At 41.9% G+C, this 17,136-nt stretch overlaps 1 protein-coding gene and 1 non-coding gene across 3 annotated transcripts; one reads left to right on the top strand and one right to left on the bottom strand.

The window, feature by feature from the left end:
• Nucleotides 1–4,331: 4,331 nt before the first annotated feature.
• LOC115147793 (U7 small nuclear RNA) lies at nucleotides 4,332–4,387 on the bottom strand. Its single transcript, XR_003866505.1, has one exon. It is a non-coding gene; the product is annotated as a U7 small nuclear RNA (small nuclear RNA).
• Nucleotides 4,388–10,971: 6,584 nt separating this feature from the next.
• On the top strand, nucleotides 10,972–17,118 carry LOC115200445 (epithelial membrane protein 2). 2 transcript variants are annotated; one of them, XM_029763543.1, is made up of 5 exons: nucleotides 10,972–11,064; nucleotides 13,841–13,923; nucleotides 14,482–14,584; nucleotides 15,395–15,535; nucleotides 15,624–17,118. In XM_029763543.1, exons 2-5 carry the CDS (start codon nucleotides 13,846–13,848, stop codon nucleotides 15,785–15,787), a joined length of 486 nt encoding a protein of 161 aa, XP_029619403.1. In that variant the 5' UTR covers nucleotides 10,972–11,064; nucleotides 13,841–13,845; the 3' UTR covers nucleotides 15,788–17,118. The 2 variants fall into 2 exon arrangements, with proteins under 2 accessions (XP_029619403.1, XP_029619395.1); XM_029763535.1 differs by lacking the exon at nucleotides 10,972–11,064 and adding an exon at nucleotides 11,296–11,418.
• The last annotated feature ends 18 nt before the right edge of the window (nucleotides 17,119–17,136 follow it).

The following is a 17,136-nucleotide window of genomic DNA, read 5'->3' as shown; positions in this document are numbered from 1 at the left end:
TGAAAACCCCAGCAGCGTTGCAGTTCTTAAAAAAAAAAAAACACCTTTATTTAACCAGGTAGGCCAGTTGAGAACAAGTTCTCATTTACAACTGCGACCTGACCAAGATAAAGCAAAGCAGTGTGACACAAACAACAGAGTTACACATGGAATAAACAAAAGTACAGTCAATAACAATAGAAAAAAGTCTATATACAGTGTGTGCAAATGGCGTGAGGTGGTAAGGCAATAAATAGGCCATAGTAGCGAAGTAATTACAATTTAGCAAATTAACACTGGAGTGATAGATGTGCAGATGATGTGCATCTTGACAAACCGGTGCGCTTGGCACCTACTACCATACCCCGTTCAAAGGCACTGCAATCTTTTGTCTTGCCCATTCAACCCTCTGAACGGCAAACATACACAATCCATGTCTCAAGGCCTAAAAGGGATCATAGCTTTCACCTGGTCAGTCTCATGGAAAGAGCAGGTGGTCCTAATGTTTTGTTCACTCCGTGTAAAACACAACATTTTTAAGCAAAGAAATTGGTTTAGCAAATTTCATGTAAAAGCAAAAAGGACAGTCAAGTAGCCCTGAGTCATCATTTCCATCCCATGTCATAGCACAATAGGAGTGTCACGGCTCACCTTTGATGTGATCCCACAGGTAGTGAAGGGTGCAGATATGAGCAGCTCTCCATGTTGCCTGTCCATACTGTAGCCACACTGCAGGGCCAGCGAAAGCAGTGGTGTCCATTTTCCTCTAACTGCAGGGGGAAACCAACACAGCTCACATACAGACCTGACAGTATCCCCACAGACTCATGATAGCAGTAGAAATATAGTTACAGAAACATTGGATTCAGTCCAAATTATGCCTCTAAATCTGTCTGTTCAGCAGCCATAATGTGCAGGCTGTGTACAATTGTGGTAAATTATACTATAGAACTCCACACTTACCCTGGACTCGGAGCTCCTCTTTGGCTCCATGAACTTGCAGTCTGACAGTCATTCCCTGAGACGAGCAGCAGAGGGAGGAGGGGGCCAGGGCCTGAGCCTGGGACACTGGGCAGGACATCTTCACGGGGGTCCCTCTCCAGTTCAGAGGCAACACATAACTACCATCCTGTCAGCAGCACCGCAGGCCACGGGAAAGAAGCGAATAATGGTGTGTGAAGAACAATAGAAAAAGCTTTTATGTTGACAGATGACAGTCACAGAACAGTTTTGACCTGCCAGTCTGACAAGTTCGGAGAATGGATTGTGACTATGGACATCGAGTTACTTTTAAGAAGGGGAGAGGGGTGAGTGCTACTTTACCTCTTCTTGCTTGACGTGACAGGCATTATAAGGTAACACAAACGTCAGGTCTCGCCATTTCGACTCGACAGTGTAGCCACATTCAGAGGATAGTTGGGCCAGGGGGCCAGCAGAGGCATTCGCTAAAGGCAAGAGGACAAATGAATAGAATAGCCTAGTTATGCGTCATTCACACACCTTGCGGTCAGACTTAGGCTCCTTTAGTCCATTATTGGGCTAACTTTACTCCTTATAGTCCAAGGACCTTATGTAACCGATGTGAAATGGCTAGTTAGTTAGCGGTGGTGCGCGCTAATAGCGTTTCAATCAGTGACGTCACTCGCTCTGAGACCTGAAGTGGTTGTTCCCCTTGCGTTGCAAGGGCCGCGGCTTTTGTGGCGCGATGGGTAACGATGCTTCGTGGGTGTCAGTTGTTAGTGTGTGCAAAGGTCCCTGGTTCGAGCCCAGGTTGGGGCGAAGAGAGGGACGGAACCTACACTGTTACATTGGTGCCGTGACCCGGATCATTGGTTGCTGCGGAAAAGGAGGAGGTCAAAACGGGGGTGAGTGTAACCGATGTGAAATGGCTAGTTAGTTAGCGGTGGTGCGCGCTAATAGCGTTTCAATCAGTGACGTCACTCGCTCTGAGACTTAAAGTAGGGTTTCCCCTTGCGTTGCAAGGGCTGCAGCTTTTGTGGCGCGATGGGTAACGATGCTTCGTGGGTGTCAGTTGTTGATGTGTGCAAGGGTCCCTGGTTCGATCCCAGGTTGGGGCGAAGAGAGGGACGGAACCTATACTGTTACACTTACATGTTCTGTTTAAAGGCGAATTGGCTCTGGAAGCCAAAATTGTCAAATACTCCATCTAAAATGTGAATCAATTCTCAATTGCAGTATGGTTCTAGAAACATAAATCCCTCTACTTTCATATCACATCAAAATAATTTCACAAATGAAATTACTGTACACTGTTTTTAACACAGTTGCAGCCAAAAGTATTTTTTTAGTGAGGACTCAAGTTTGTGGCGTCCGTCTTCCATTTACACAAAGGTGTTCAGAGACGCAGATAGCTAATTAGCGCAATAGTCCACTGTCTTCCGTATTATTCTGTACGTAAATCCGTGACACTCCATGTAGTATGATATGCTACGTTTCGTATGGTATGTATTCATTTGTAGAAAAAATAGCTAACTTCAGCTAGGCTATGGATTAAAGTTAAGTAACCTTCTGTCTTATGTAACCATACCAAACTAATTTCAGTGTCCCAGATTTACACTTACTATGTTACGTCTAGGCTGGGGAACCCTAACTCTATAAAAAGGTGTGTATCAATTTAACTTTTTGTTTTGCTGATATGAAAGATAAGAAAGGTCCTTCTGCTTCCAAAACCCTACCCCAAGCGATGTGAGTTCATGTTCAGACCGAGCGTCAGGGCTCTTTAAAAAAAACTCCCCTGTACAGACCTTCATCAATGACTAATGTGTAATGGAACTGAGAGTCATGATCAACGGGATAGGTCACTGTCCGACTTACCTCTGTCTACTAGCAGATGTATAGCTCTTCTCCCTCTGACACCGAGGGTCATAGTCTCATCTCCACATTCTACCTCTGGCTCCATTCTCATCCAGCTCTCTGCTTTTGCTATCTCACCTAGAACTCGGATCTTTCCTACACGCACTCCTAAAACAGACATAACATTAGCCTATTATGCATATTTTGAGAAAAGAAATACGTGGCCAGTCAAACTAAACGGGATAGTCTACATGACAAACAGAGCCCACTTATAGCTTACCTGGAGTTACTGAATCTGAGTGGTAACGTTAGGCCATTTGTGAGTGGTTCTCATCGTTTCCTGTGATGGAAAACTTTCCACGATGTAAATTCGGAATTTTTCCTTGATTGCAATCGCTATTACAGTATGATTTAAATGGCAAATCTTCCGAATGCTTCTCCTCGTGTTGTTTGGCATGGTACTTGCCGTTCTTATCATTGAATACCACCACTCTAGGTTGAAAACGCGTCCGTTTTCTACCCGAAAGTCGTGATCTGTTCAATTCTTCAAAGTCCTGAGATCATTTATATTTTCGCGCGTTTTCGTATGATTCACCCATTTCACTTTAGCTTGGTCTCGTGGAGCTGTCTTCGCGCCGACATTTCTACGTTCATTCTTGACTGGTTTATTTGACGGACGTTGGTTTTTGTCGTCGGGATGTTATGAGTCAGTTTATCATTACGGGAGACGCTGTCGCTTGAAAGAGAATTTTGTGTGGATTCTGTGAATTAATCTTTTTCCTGTCGAATCGTGAGCCTGACACCGAGTGATTGTTAGAATGTAAAGTAGGAGGATACGGTAATATTTTTGTTTAAAATACATTGCCAATATGATTGTTTCTCAACGTGCATCAACACACTGGGACGAGGCAAAAGGGAAAGGTATATTTTGAATGCTGCGCATTTACCACATGTGTTCACGTATTCAAGTAGTCTTAATTGGCAATTCATCTCAATAATGGCATGCCGATTACAATTATGCTTGTCAGTTCTACAGGGATATATAATTACAGGCTTGCTATATAATTTACTATAATAAAAGTCAAGTTGAAACTTAACCACAATACGTTAGAGATGACAAGCTCTCTTCTCTCCACAAGAGGGTGGCATTGTCATACAAGTCAAAGCACACATTGAATTCTCCAATCCCCTGAGGAGCCTCTCACCATTCCACCCTTACCCTGGCATGGCCAAGTAACCTTACGCAGTTCCTATAACTTTGCTTTGTTATTATGGAAGGAAAATAAACCACCATCTGCTGTAACATAAGAACATCAGCAATTGCTGAGAGGTGAACCTGACCCTAATCAAGTTTCACCTTTGAATGTATGGGCTAGGGAACCTGCTTTTGTACCAACCCACATGACGTAATACTATAGTATACTATGGTATAAATACTGTAGTATTACTATATTTATACACTATATTCACCGTAGTGTTTTAGCAGAGTAGTGTATTATTTACTTTACTGTATTGTTTTTGTATCTTTGACATAGAAGTGGGGTCTTTCTCCTTGAGGAAACCTGCTGGACAAATACTAAAAGAGCAAATGTTCCATAACCTGTATGTAGGTAGGACTGGAACCTGAACAGATAGTTCAGCTCTTCTGTAACCTGTAGGGAACACAACATATGATCTATACTTGGCATGTCGGTTTCTCACTGATGGCTGGCACAAATTGGGATATGGGGGAGGGTAATGGTTGGGGTATATGCAAATTAAAAACTAGTCTTTTTGCAGACACTGTAGTGCTTTTGGGGGGGGAATAATACTGTAGTATTTACTATAATATCCGACAGTATACTACACAATTATATAGTAAGCACTGCACAATCGATGGATACTACACTATGCAGTATAGTATTATACAGTATACTACACAATTCAAAAGTAAGCACTACATGATCGAGGGATACTACAGTGTGTAGTGTAGTATACAAAACAATTATATAGTAAGTACTACATATGATCAAGGGATACTACAGTGTGGAGTATATTATTCTACAGTATACTACAACATTCTATGGTAAGCACTACACAATTGAGGGATACTACAGTGTGGAAAATAGTATTCTATAGAATTGTATAGTAAGTACTATAGTAAACTGTAGTATTTTTTGTGTGGGAACTGCCCTGAAATCAACTTGGAATAATCTAGCACATTTGTGCATCATAGGGATTTTATTTAGTGTTTCCTTTGTAATATCATCACTATAACCATTGCTATTATTGTCATAGTGACACTGTGCCACCACATGACAACATCAATGTTGATCATTATCAACCGAATAGTACAGTGGCATGAATTGTACGGACAGCAGTAGGCCTAAGAGTGACAGTGAAAAACAAAAACAAATTCCACTGTACTTTCCTCTTTTATCAGGCATCTGCATACAAACTATTGTAATATTCAAGAAGGACAAGTAAGTAACAGAGGGATTTCATTGAAACTGAGCATAATGTACACTGTCTAACTGAACCACACTATTCAATAGGCTACATGAAGAGAGTGTACAGGGGAGGAGAGGGGGTTGATGGGTGCGGCAGAGTGATGACTCATATTGTGAGTTGCCTAGCTACCAACAGTCAGGAGTTGTTTTCTTTTCAACGTTTCAAAGCAAAAAATATGTCTGGATTTCATTGAGAGAAAAGAGGGAGAGGGGGTGGTAAATGAGGGCCGAGCAGGAAAAGGAGGGACAAAACAGAGGAGAAGGAGGAGGAGGAGGGTAGATCATGTGCAAACTAAGTGAAATGTAGCAATGTGAGATCTAAAAAAAGAGCCACAGGGTGGAAGTGACAGAGGGGGAGTGGATCAAGAATAAAACCCTGACCAGTCACCATGGAAACGGGCAGCTCCACTAAATATCAGGATGTTTTTGTATTGAATGTAAACAGTTGTTGGAACAACCAAAACAACTAGTGGCTACATTTCTTATCTGTTTTCTGTTACATTGGGCTACATGTCCCTTAAAGCTATCCCTGACAGTTTACTTTTTCTTCTTAAAAAAAAAACAACAGACTGCTTTAAAACTTGTTGGAATTCCCCTTGCAGGGACCCACGTGAAAAAAATACTATAGTATTCTATGGTATAAATACTATAATATTCACTGTAGTGTTTTTGGAGTATATACTGTAGTACACTGTAGTATTTATTATTTTTATTATTATATATAATTTTTGTACCTTTATTTAACAAGGTAAGCCAGTTAAGAACAAATTCTTATTTTACAATGACGGCCTACCGGGGAACAGTGGGTTAACTGCCTTGATCAGGAGCAGAACGACAGATTTTTACCTTGTCAGCTCGGGGATTCGATCCAGTTAACTATAGTATAAATACTGTAGTAAAAGAAAATGGTAGTATAAACAATGGTTATTTATGTAGTGCTTTTGCGGATTGTAGTATACAGTAGTATTTACTGTAGTGTTTTTACGGCCTGTAGTATGTATTGTAGTGTTTTTGCAGACTGTAGTATACTGTAGTATTTTTGCAGACATTACTGTAGTATTTAGCTTACTATAGTGTTTTTGTTTTATTATCTTAGACGTGGAGGCTTTTTCTTTCAGGAAACCTACTGGAGAAATACTAAAAGATCACATTTTCCATAATCTTTAGATAGTAGGACTGGGGTCTGAATGGATAGCTCAGAACTTCTACTCTTTTGTATAACCTGTAGGTAACACAATACTGTATGTGGTCTATACTTGGCATGTAGGTTTCTCACTTATTTTTTTGCGGACATTACTGTATTACTTACTACAGTGTTTTTGGGGGGGATAATACTGAGTATTTACTATAGTATTCTACAGTATACTTCAACATTATATAGTAAGTACTACACATTATCGAGGGATACTACAGTTATAGTATAGTATTCTACAGTATAATACAGTTTACTATCATTCTATAGTAAGTACTGTTGTATTCTATAGGAAACTGTAGTATTTTTTAAATGAGCATTGAGAAACCCCAGATGAATCTAAAGGAACCACAGACTGCCATAGTTTTGCCGTTACAGGCCTCAACTGATCACTGTCCCTATCATCCCCCGGGAAATCAGAGTGTTATGCAAAAGTAGATATCATTTCATGAAACCAAAATGAAAAAGACAGCAATTCAAATGTCATTCTAATTCTGGTCATGTAAGGGGTAACACAAATCACAGGATGTACATGTACTCTGTGCATAATGATATCATTTAGTTTCGAGGCTTACATAAAATCACATTGATGTATATGTCCTGGGACCTAGTCCAACTCTACCCAGTGGTGGTTCTAGACCATTTCAACTGGGGGGGCCAAGCTGGGTCCAGTTGTACTGTCGGAGGGGCCAGTTACATTAGACGTTATTGTTGTCATATCATTTTGCATGTGGTACGATACTGTTGTGTTCCGCCTAAAGCCGTCCCTCTAGAAAATGTGTGGGTTAAATGAGTGTTCCGCGTTGCCACTGTCTAATAACGGATGTAAAAAAAGAACGATAGCAAAAATTTGTTATGTAAAAATTATTTCATACTCCATATTTAGGCAGGCCACAAGGGGGTCCAAAATTGCACTGCCCCCCCCCCCCCCCCCCCCCCCCAGGACCACTAGTGACTCTACCTGTTTCTGGCTGACCTATGATGGCATCTGGCTGACCTGAATGTTGCTCCACCTTAATTAGGCTCATACGTCTCTTACATTGGCTGGCTCTCCAGTGGCTTACCAGGTTCACCACATAATCACAGACCCCTACTACTTTACACTTTCCTCTTGAATTTTTCAGCCAGAATTGTGTCCCTGGGATCTCTAATGGAGGGAGTGACCAGATTTAGCAGCCCTCACTACACTAATATGGGTGGTAGCTGCACCTGGGCTGTTTCAAGGGGCTTGATTTTGCTTGTGAATTACTTGTGCATTACAGAGAATAATGTATGTGGAAGGAGCATGCCACAACATGGAGATCATGGGAGTAGTATCCTTCAACTGGCAGCAATGTTCCCTCTAAGCTGTGAGCACGTGTGCGGGCGTGCAGCTCCTCGGGACTGCCATGCAGAAGAAATATCAGCGTGCAGAGAAGCACGAGATTAAACTTCACTCAACTTTCTAGAGTTTCCTCCCTTAGTTAACACTATCACCGTTTCCCTTTACTGTGGCAATTGTGATCAAATCAACGCAATATTAGCCACTTTCAATGCAACATACCGAAACAAAATGAACTGTACAAGACTTAGTATGCAAAACTAACTATGCAAGAGATTTTGTTGAAAGCATTGGTGAAGGATTCTATTGCATTGACATGCATGACTCAGGCCCCTGCTCTACACAGACCAGTGTGCCATAACCAATCAGAGCTGCAGTAGTCCTATATGCATATAGACCATTGCCATATATGGATCTGTGCCGTTCACTTTGAACTGGACTGTGTTTACAGCATGAGCAGTCATGAGCAGATGCCCTTGTTTTGAGATCAAAGCGAGAACTGCATGTAGCGACATGTACATTTGTTCTTATCCTTTGCTAGTTAGTGAGTTATTAGCCCAGTTATAGATAATTTATAGTCAGCAATCAGCTCTTGCTTCCAACAAGAGCACAAAACATGTGCATTTCTAGACATCTTTGAAAAGTAATTCAGTTTAAGAGCTTTTTTTGTCTTAAATGGGCGATGTTGTATTTTGAGACAGGCTTGAATAAGCTAAGTAGCCAATAGGCAGAGGGTCGCAAAATGCGTCTGATTCTCTGTAATAACGGGATGGGAATAATAATGCATTTTATTTTGTAAAGTGGTTTCTTGCATCAAAAAACAACATTTTAGTCACCTTGTCTGAAGGACAAGTGTATTAACAGGCTAATGTCAAGCCCTGCATATTTATTTCAAAAGTCTCATGGAATGTAGGCCTATATTGAACACCACACATTAGCTGCTACTGTAGGCTGAACGACAGAACAGCTATTACCATGTTAAAATGTTATGTGATGAATTTTCTCCATTGTTTTTGATGGTAGGCCACTCTGGTAGGCCTACATTATGATCAAATAGCCACAGTAGCCTACTTGACCACTGTTAGAACTAACTTAAAGCGGGTACATCCTCGGTGTTCACAGTAAACGCACGCCGGAAGTTGCACAGAATTTTCACAACTTTCAAGTTTGCGTTCAAGAGACCTGAAATTTGCTCAGTGATGAAAAAAAATGAGAGGGAACATTGACTGGCAGTCATAGAATTAGACGATCCATTTGCTCCTTTGATCCAGGTACTATTCCCTGTAGGATAGGGAGCTCTTTTCACCTTCCACTGTGTGTGTGTGTGTGGCTATGACATTAATCTGAGGGCCAGAAGGGTGTGATCATGTGTGTGTGTGTTACAACGGCACCATGACGTCAGTGTGTACCTTACCTGTATAGGAAACCAGTCAAGCGACAAGTGGGAGTGAAGGGATGAGTGAGATCCCAATAGCCTCATCCCAATTAGTCAACACTGGGTAGGGAGAGAGTTTCAACACACTGTTTTTGATACAGGCTATTATCTGTTCTGACTCATTAAACAGTTTTCTTTAAAATTACCCAGCAAATCCCCTACATAGCCTAGCTGTCTTTCTAAATTTAAACCTAGCAATCAGACATCCAGGACAGTCATGTTGCTGTAGACAGACTCAGACAGGCAGAGACCGGGGAGAATGACACAGTTAACCACAGCAGATCATTTTACCATTGTAAAGCGATGTGCTTATGGTCACGCTTACTCCCCTTGGCATGTGGACACTGGAACTGTTTCACACGGCCGTGTGGAAATACTCTGTCAGTGAGCGGCCTGGGAGCTCCTCAGCGTTGAGTCACAAGCGGCGTGGTCTTTCTCAGTGCTCCCAGAAGTAACCCACGCATTCTAACGTCTCATCCCACACAAGGCAAGGCGAGCCACGGCCACGCTGTAGACCCACCTTGGATCTGCCTTGAATATGAAGGAGCGAACACGTTATTAATACTGTACATACAACACTTCAATTCAAACAATATCACAACTGTTCCAGTCTGCCTTTAGGGCACGTGTCAAACTGATTCCACAGAGGGCCGAGTGGCTGCAGCTTTTCTCTCCACCCTTCTACTTGATTGATTAATTAAGGTCACTGATTAGTAAGGAAGTCCCCTCACCTTGTTGTCTAGGTCTTAATTGAAAAGATAAAAACAAACCGGCAGACACTCAGCCCTCTGTGGAATGAGTTTGACACCCCTGCTTTATGGGCTCTGGTTTTTCCAGTTTTGATTAAGTGAAACGAAGGGCTGATTGTTGATGAAACGATCCCATTGGTCCTCTCAAAAGCTACACAGGCATGTTATTTGTTAATTTCACTCGGGACCAGCTTCCATAGGCAGACAGAGGCAGCAGGGATATATAGTAGGCCACACTGTTCCCAAGCTAGCTTACCTCACCTGTCAGGTAGGTGGGGTCGATACACCCTGGGAAGAGGCAGGCTAGACAATATTTCTAAATTCCCTTTTTCTATATTTGAGGCCCAGTATTTGAGATGACTGTCCCCCTAGGGGCTAGGGTGTATCCTATTGGCTTTGTGACAGTCACAGCCTTAGTGTTGGGTGTGGGGAGTCCGCAGTACATCTTTTGAGGTTGCTCTGCATTCCTTGACTTTGACCCAAGTGAGGAATGCTGTTTGTGGAACCGTATCCACCAATAACCCAGTATGTGACGTGCCCAGTGGATAATACTTTGAGGTCTGAGAGTCACTTGGCCAAACATGTCTGAAACCCTATCATTACCCTGTGACATCACCTGAGGCTGCTGAAGCACTCTGTATGTAGCACATTACCTCAGCAGAGGTAGGTTTATTTCACCCTACGTATATTGTCAGACTATTGTCCTAGATAGTGCAATATATCTATCAATCAAGTGTGAATATGAGTTGTACTTATTGTAAACCGGTTTCTCTCACTCGTTCTCATGCAAACACACAATCTCTCTCTCTCTCTCTCTCAGGCTATGACTTGCACTTGTTACCTCCTCTCCTCTCCCTCCCTCCCAACCAACTACATTCCTTCATCCTGACTATCCTCCCGGAGAGAGAGCTTTGGAGGGGGAATGGAGAGAGGGGGTGGGGATCAGGCAGAAACACTACACCCACCACGTCAGTGTGTGGAGATACAACAGCAACAATGTGGTTGCTCTGGCTACTACTGAGTCTCCATGGCAGCAGGGATTTGAATTCATGACAATATTTTGGGAGTTCCCCAAACATCAGTGGGTGAGTCAGTGTGCTTCCTCTGAGTACTCATGGATATAATGTCCTAAATAGACAGAGTGACAAAGACATAGCTAGAGCACGAAAAACAAATACTCGACCACAAAGTTTTTGAAATAGTGGCTTTTGGGTAATTGCATGCATGTGAGACAGGGAGAGAGAGAGCGAGAGAGAGAGAGAGGGAGAAAAAAGGAGTGAGAGATTTGGGTGGGGTGTGGACTCGAAAAGAGGGAGGGAAGTGGGTGGAGGTGTGGTTGTGAGTGTTTGTGCGTTCCTTGGCGGCGAGGGCTGAGTCTGACATTTGGAACATAGAGAGCAGAAGGAGTTGGGCTTCAACAGAAAGGCTACCATCAAAAAGTAAGTTGAACATTTGTGTTCTTCAGAACTCTCAACTCTTTGACATGCTCTTCATGTGTTTTTTAAATGATAATACCCTATATAGTAGCCTATATGCATGCCTTCTATTTTATTACTCTCAAGACTAATAAAATTGCACACAGTAAGTAGGGGCGTGAATTAATTAGAATTGTAGCTAGCATGTCTTTTGTAGTACAAGTGATACTGGTAGTTTATTCCTTTGCCAGGTAAGTTCAGTGTGGGCGTGTTCAGGTAATTGATCAGGTAGCTGGTTCTGAAACAAACATTACAAGGTGAAAATCCAAATGCACTGAAATTCTGAAACTTTAAGTATACATTTAGTTAAAGTTCATAATGCACACGCTTTAGCCCATGAAACCTGTCCTGTAATTTCTGGTAGGTAGCTGAGTGCGTGATGGAACTATGCTCCATCCTAGAAGGCAGGGAGATTGTCATGAATTCAGTGTTTACTCTCTGTGACTCTGGCAAACTGCTGAGGTTAGATAGGGTGTACTTTGTATTTCCTTCACATAACAGAACAGGGCTAAACTTCCCTCAGCGACTGTCAGCTCAGACAGTCAGAGGTTTAATTGTCTAAGACTAGCTCGAGTTCCCTCTTTATTTGTCTCTTCAGCACTTAGATGAGAAGCTCTCATATGAGAAATTACACACACCATCTTTTGTGTACTCAAATATTTACACACAGTTGAGCTAATTAAGAAGTACTTGTTCCCAATTACAGTAATTTTGAAGTGTACGTGGGCGGGAAACAACTTTTGGGGTGGGTCAGTGTTGATGTAGATCACATGTCTGGACCCAACCCAGACCAGCCCTTTATTCCAGAGAGGTTTTCTGCATTCCAGATGGGGTCTCGCCTCACTCTCTCCACACCCACCAGATCCCAAGTCGCTCTATTGCCAGTAGTAGGGGTGGGAAGGAACTCTAAAGTGTATCCGTGAGTTGTTCTCACAATATGATTGTATTTAGGAAAAACAAGCATCAAGCAACCTCGCCTTCTCTCTACAGACAATGGACATTAAAACAGTCCTTCAGCTTATTTTGTATTGTTTATGGTCTTTACTGAATGAATAAATCAAATAAGGGCCATTGTAATTGGTGAATTGAGATCGTTTATCCATATTTTGAGTTGAGCTGCCTAGTTAATCTGAATTGGTTAAGGCAGGGGTTCTCAAAGTGGGGTCATTCAAACCCACTAACAATGGCTTGCAGTGGGTTCGCAGCCAGATCTCAAAATATATATGAAGAAAAAAAAAATATATATATATTTTAAACATACATTTTATTATATGAATATTACTAACAACAACAGATGTAAAAAGTAAAAAGAATGTCCAAGGGATCCGTGGAATAAGTTTAGGGGTTGTAATAAAGCACAATGTAATATTATTAATCTACAGTATGTTCTTAACTCTGGGCAACATGGGCCTGGGAAGCTCACAGGGATATTGGTATCCACAATACTTTTACATAAATGCAGTGTAATTTCATCTTTAAAACTGCAAAGTTCTCTCTCTTTCTCATATACAAATGTGTAGAATTGTAGGATATTAGCTTAAAAGCTGCAACAACAAAAAATCTCTGCCACATGACAAAATCTGTAGAATTGCAGGAAATTAGCTTGGAAACATTTCTCTCCGATGGCAAGAGGCGAGCCTTTAAAATGTTCCTTCCTAGGGCCCAAAACGTGCCCAAAACGTGCTCACAAAAGGGGTCCCCGGCCCCATAACGTTTGAGAACCCCTGGGTTAAGGTGTGTGTATGTGTTTATTTGGGGCAGGCAGGGGAGTAGGTATTTTGTGCAGTTATTTTAAGGAGTGGCGGTTTGTTGCAAGCTGCAAACAAGTTACAACTCATCTCCTGCCTACACTTCCCCCTTTATCCCTCTGATTTTCTCGCTCTCTGTTTCCCAGGTCTATCACTACCACGCTTGACCAATCACTATGTCCTATCTCAAATCTCTTCGTCTGAATCCTTTAGATTCATTTTTTATCACGCCTCCCTCCATTTCTGTTAGTGTGTGTGGCTATAACCCATCAAGAGTTAGAAAGCCGCACCCTGAGGGGGTGCAGACTCAGGCCTTCCATCATTAATGACTTCCTGTTTCAAAGTGCTGAAGCCAAGCCTCACAGTGCAGCCTTTGTCAACATCCATATCTAATAATATTTAATAATAAAAATACATGAGATTTAAAGCAACTTTCAAGAAACCAAAGGACACTGTACAGCAAGAGTACAAAACAATAGAGTATCTGATTCATGTCACTCATGTTAAGCCCTGTGACAGTGTCTGTGTCCCCCAGTCTCCCTTTATTTGATATGGTATAGAACGAGGAAGTGTTTGACCAACTTTTAACCAAAAATATATATATTTTCTCCATCTCCCTTGTTCTGTCTTTCTCTCAGTCATCATGTTGGTTCTTCTAGCCGGAATCTTCCTCCTTCACCTCACCAGCATCATCCTCCTCCTAGTGGCAACTATCGACAATGTAAGTAATCCCCCACTGCTCCTCCTCCACTTAGGTCTCTTCATGTTGACATAGCCCTGTGGAGCTACACATGAGATGAGTGCACGTCTCTTTCACTATGTCTGTGGGGTGTTGAATCAAAAGATGAAAGCATGCTATGTTAGCCCTCATCGGCTCAGGCCTTTGGTGATGTTCTGTCAGTGTTCCACTTTGGTATTCTGGAGTACATTTCTGAGCTCACTCTCACCCCTGAAAGAAGATAGGTGACAAACAGGTTGGCCAGTGTTTCATCACTCTGTGTGTGTGTGTGTGTGTGGTGTCTGTGTGCCCGTGCGTTATCGTCAACAATGTGGCTGCATATACATGCTCTTGTTCGTGTGTGGTATTCCAGTGAGTGTTAAATGGCCTGTCATAGTGAGAGGAGCATACCTGGCTGCTGTGGTATGCTGCTACGTTCTACCCATGTACATTCCACCCATTGACTGTTATCCCTGTGCCTGGACATCCAAATGCATGTTACAACACAACACATGAACCTGTGGATGTCCATTGACTATCTCTCCTCTCTGTCCTGTCCAGGCCTGGTGGATGACAAAAACCGTGTACACTGATGTGTGGGCCAGGTGGATACTGACCAATGGAACCTGGAGCTCCAACGATCTCCCCAGCTACTACCATCAAGGTAAGCCTGGGCCATACTGAACTGCTAAGCTAAAATGTAAGAAAACATTCTCTGTGAAAAAAACAGCACTGCAGGAAATTAGCATTGCTCCTGGATATACAGTATATGTAAATATAGTCCTACACGTGAATTAAACGTTTTCTTTATGTCTCAAGTCACCCCAAGATATACATTTTTGCAGCACAGAAACAGGAACAGTGTAGTTTCTCCAGGATGTGGGTTTACTGCGCTGGAGGTTTGGTTGAATTCAGGTTAGAGCTCCATAACAACTGTCAGACTAATCCTCCCATCTAGCCTGTCTCTGTGTGTCTGTCAGTGTGAAGCATGATTGATCAGGAAGCACTCTATTGCCCAACGAGGGAGAACAATGCCATTTTCTCATAGAGGAAACTGAACAGAGGGTGTGGCAGGATCGGAGACAGAGTTAGGGCTGGTGGGCAGATTTAGGGCAGATTTGCTTGAGGACGTACACTGAAAGTGAGTCTGTGTGTAGACCTTTAGTGAATGTGTGGTCAAAAGTATGTATGTAGCAATGTTGTATCTCTCATAAAGTGTTTTATTTGATTGCTGAGAAACTCTTTTACAACCTATGAAATGAACTCGTCTTAAATCCTCTCAGAAATATTCCTTAGCACACAATTTTCCAGATTAAAATACTTTCATTGTGTCTCTATTAAACAGAATTGCCCCTTTCACCTCTGCATTCCAGAGTGTGACACAACACTGTTTCGTTAATATGGTGTTGATTTCTGGGTGTGTCTGTTCTGGAAATAGTCCTTACTCAGTGTCTGTCTCTGTCTCCCTCTACAGAATACCTCCAGGCAGTGCAGGCTAGCTCCATTCTGGCCTGCATATTCTCTTCCCTTGGCCTGTTTGTGTTTGTGGGACAGCTCTTCACTCTGTCAAAGGGACAGAGATTCACCTTCTCTGGCATCTTCCAGCTCCTAGCCTGTACGTATTGCCCTGAACACTTTCAATCTTCAACCTGTTAAACAACTAGTTCTGTCTTTGCTTGACGTTTATCCCTCCCTCCCTCCAGGCCTGTGCATCATGATCGCTGCTTCCATCTACACAGACATCTTTCACAAGAATGAATCGGATGGTTGGTATGGCCACTCCTTCATTCTGGCCTGGATCTCCTTTGCGTTCACCTTCATCTCCAGTATAATCTACTTTGTCCTGCGAAAGAAGACCGCAAACTAGAAGCAGAAGACTAGCCCAAACCCAAGGGACAGGCTCAATATCTTACGATCTGATCGTTTTTTGTACAATTAGGTATGGATATGAGTGTGGGATACAAAAGGGGAGAGTTGTTATCCACAGATTTTCTGGCTTGAATTTTGATTCATGTATCTCTTTTGGTTCCCACTGAAGTGTGTCTAAACATATGGATTTACATTGTAATAACTTACCTGTCCTGCCCACATAGCAATAACTTACCTGTCCTGCCCACATAGTTATAACTTACCTGTCCTGCCCACATAGCAATAACTTACCTGTCCTGCCCACATAGCAATAACTTACCTGTCCTGCCCACATAGCAATAACTTACCTGTCCTGCCCACATAGCAATAACTTACCTGTCCTGCCCACATAGTTATAACTTACCTGTCCTGCCCACATAGCAATAACTTACCTGTCCTGCCCACATAGTTATAACTTACCTGTCCTGCCCACATAGCAATAACTTACCTGTCCTGCCCACATAGTTATAACTTACCTGTCCTGCCCACATAGTTATAACTTACCTGTCCTGCCCACATAGTTATAACTTACCTGTCCTGCCCACATAGTTATAACTTACCTGTCCTGCTTACATATTACCAAGTCCATGTTTAGGTTTCAATATAAAGCGGGACAACATTTTCAAAGTTAATGAAACTTTTACAGCCCTCATATATTTGTTGGAGAAGTTATAGGGGAGTCAGAGAGTATAGAGCGACAGTATCTCATTATTTCAGAATCATAGTCCTGAACTATTCTTGCTTACATTTGATTTATTTCTCAATTAGGCTCATAATAAAACAATGCCAAAACTCTCAAAACCAAATAGAAGAATGAATTGACTAGAGTGCCGCAAACAGAATCCAATTTCGGAAACTGTCAACGATCATTACCCCGTTTGACTTACAGCCCTACTATAGTGTGCTGAATAAGACAAAGAATATAATGTATTTGCCAATGTCCATACATGGAATGGAACATTAGTACTAACCTCACTGCTAACTGGACCCCTCCCCTTTTTAGTTATGTAATTATTTTTGCCAATTATTTTATGCTTTCTACCATTTGTCTGAATCAACCTATCCCCCAGACACACCCATGGACTGACAGACAAACAGACGGATAGATCTTGAGTGCCTTGAAATCTGACAGAGCATATTTGCTCACTGCACATTGAGATATATGTGTAAATATGAACATGTTTGGTTCCACATTATGCTTTGTATGTCTAATGCAATTTTATTTTTGTTACTATTTCTTATAAGTATGATAATGATAATAATTTGTATTAAAACCTGATTTAAATCAAATTTCTCCTGTCATTGCTA

Source organism: Salmo trutta, chromosome 1 (genome assembly GCF_901001165.1).
Source record: "Salmo trutta chromosome 1, fSalTru1.1, whole genome shotgun sequence".
NCBI classification, from domain to species: Eukaryota; Metazoa; Chordata; class Actinopteri; order Salmoniformes; family Salmonidae; genus Salmo; species Salmo trutta.
Note: the sequence above shows the minus strand (reverse complement) of the source record. Positions and strands in the feature narration are given on the sequence as shown.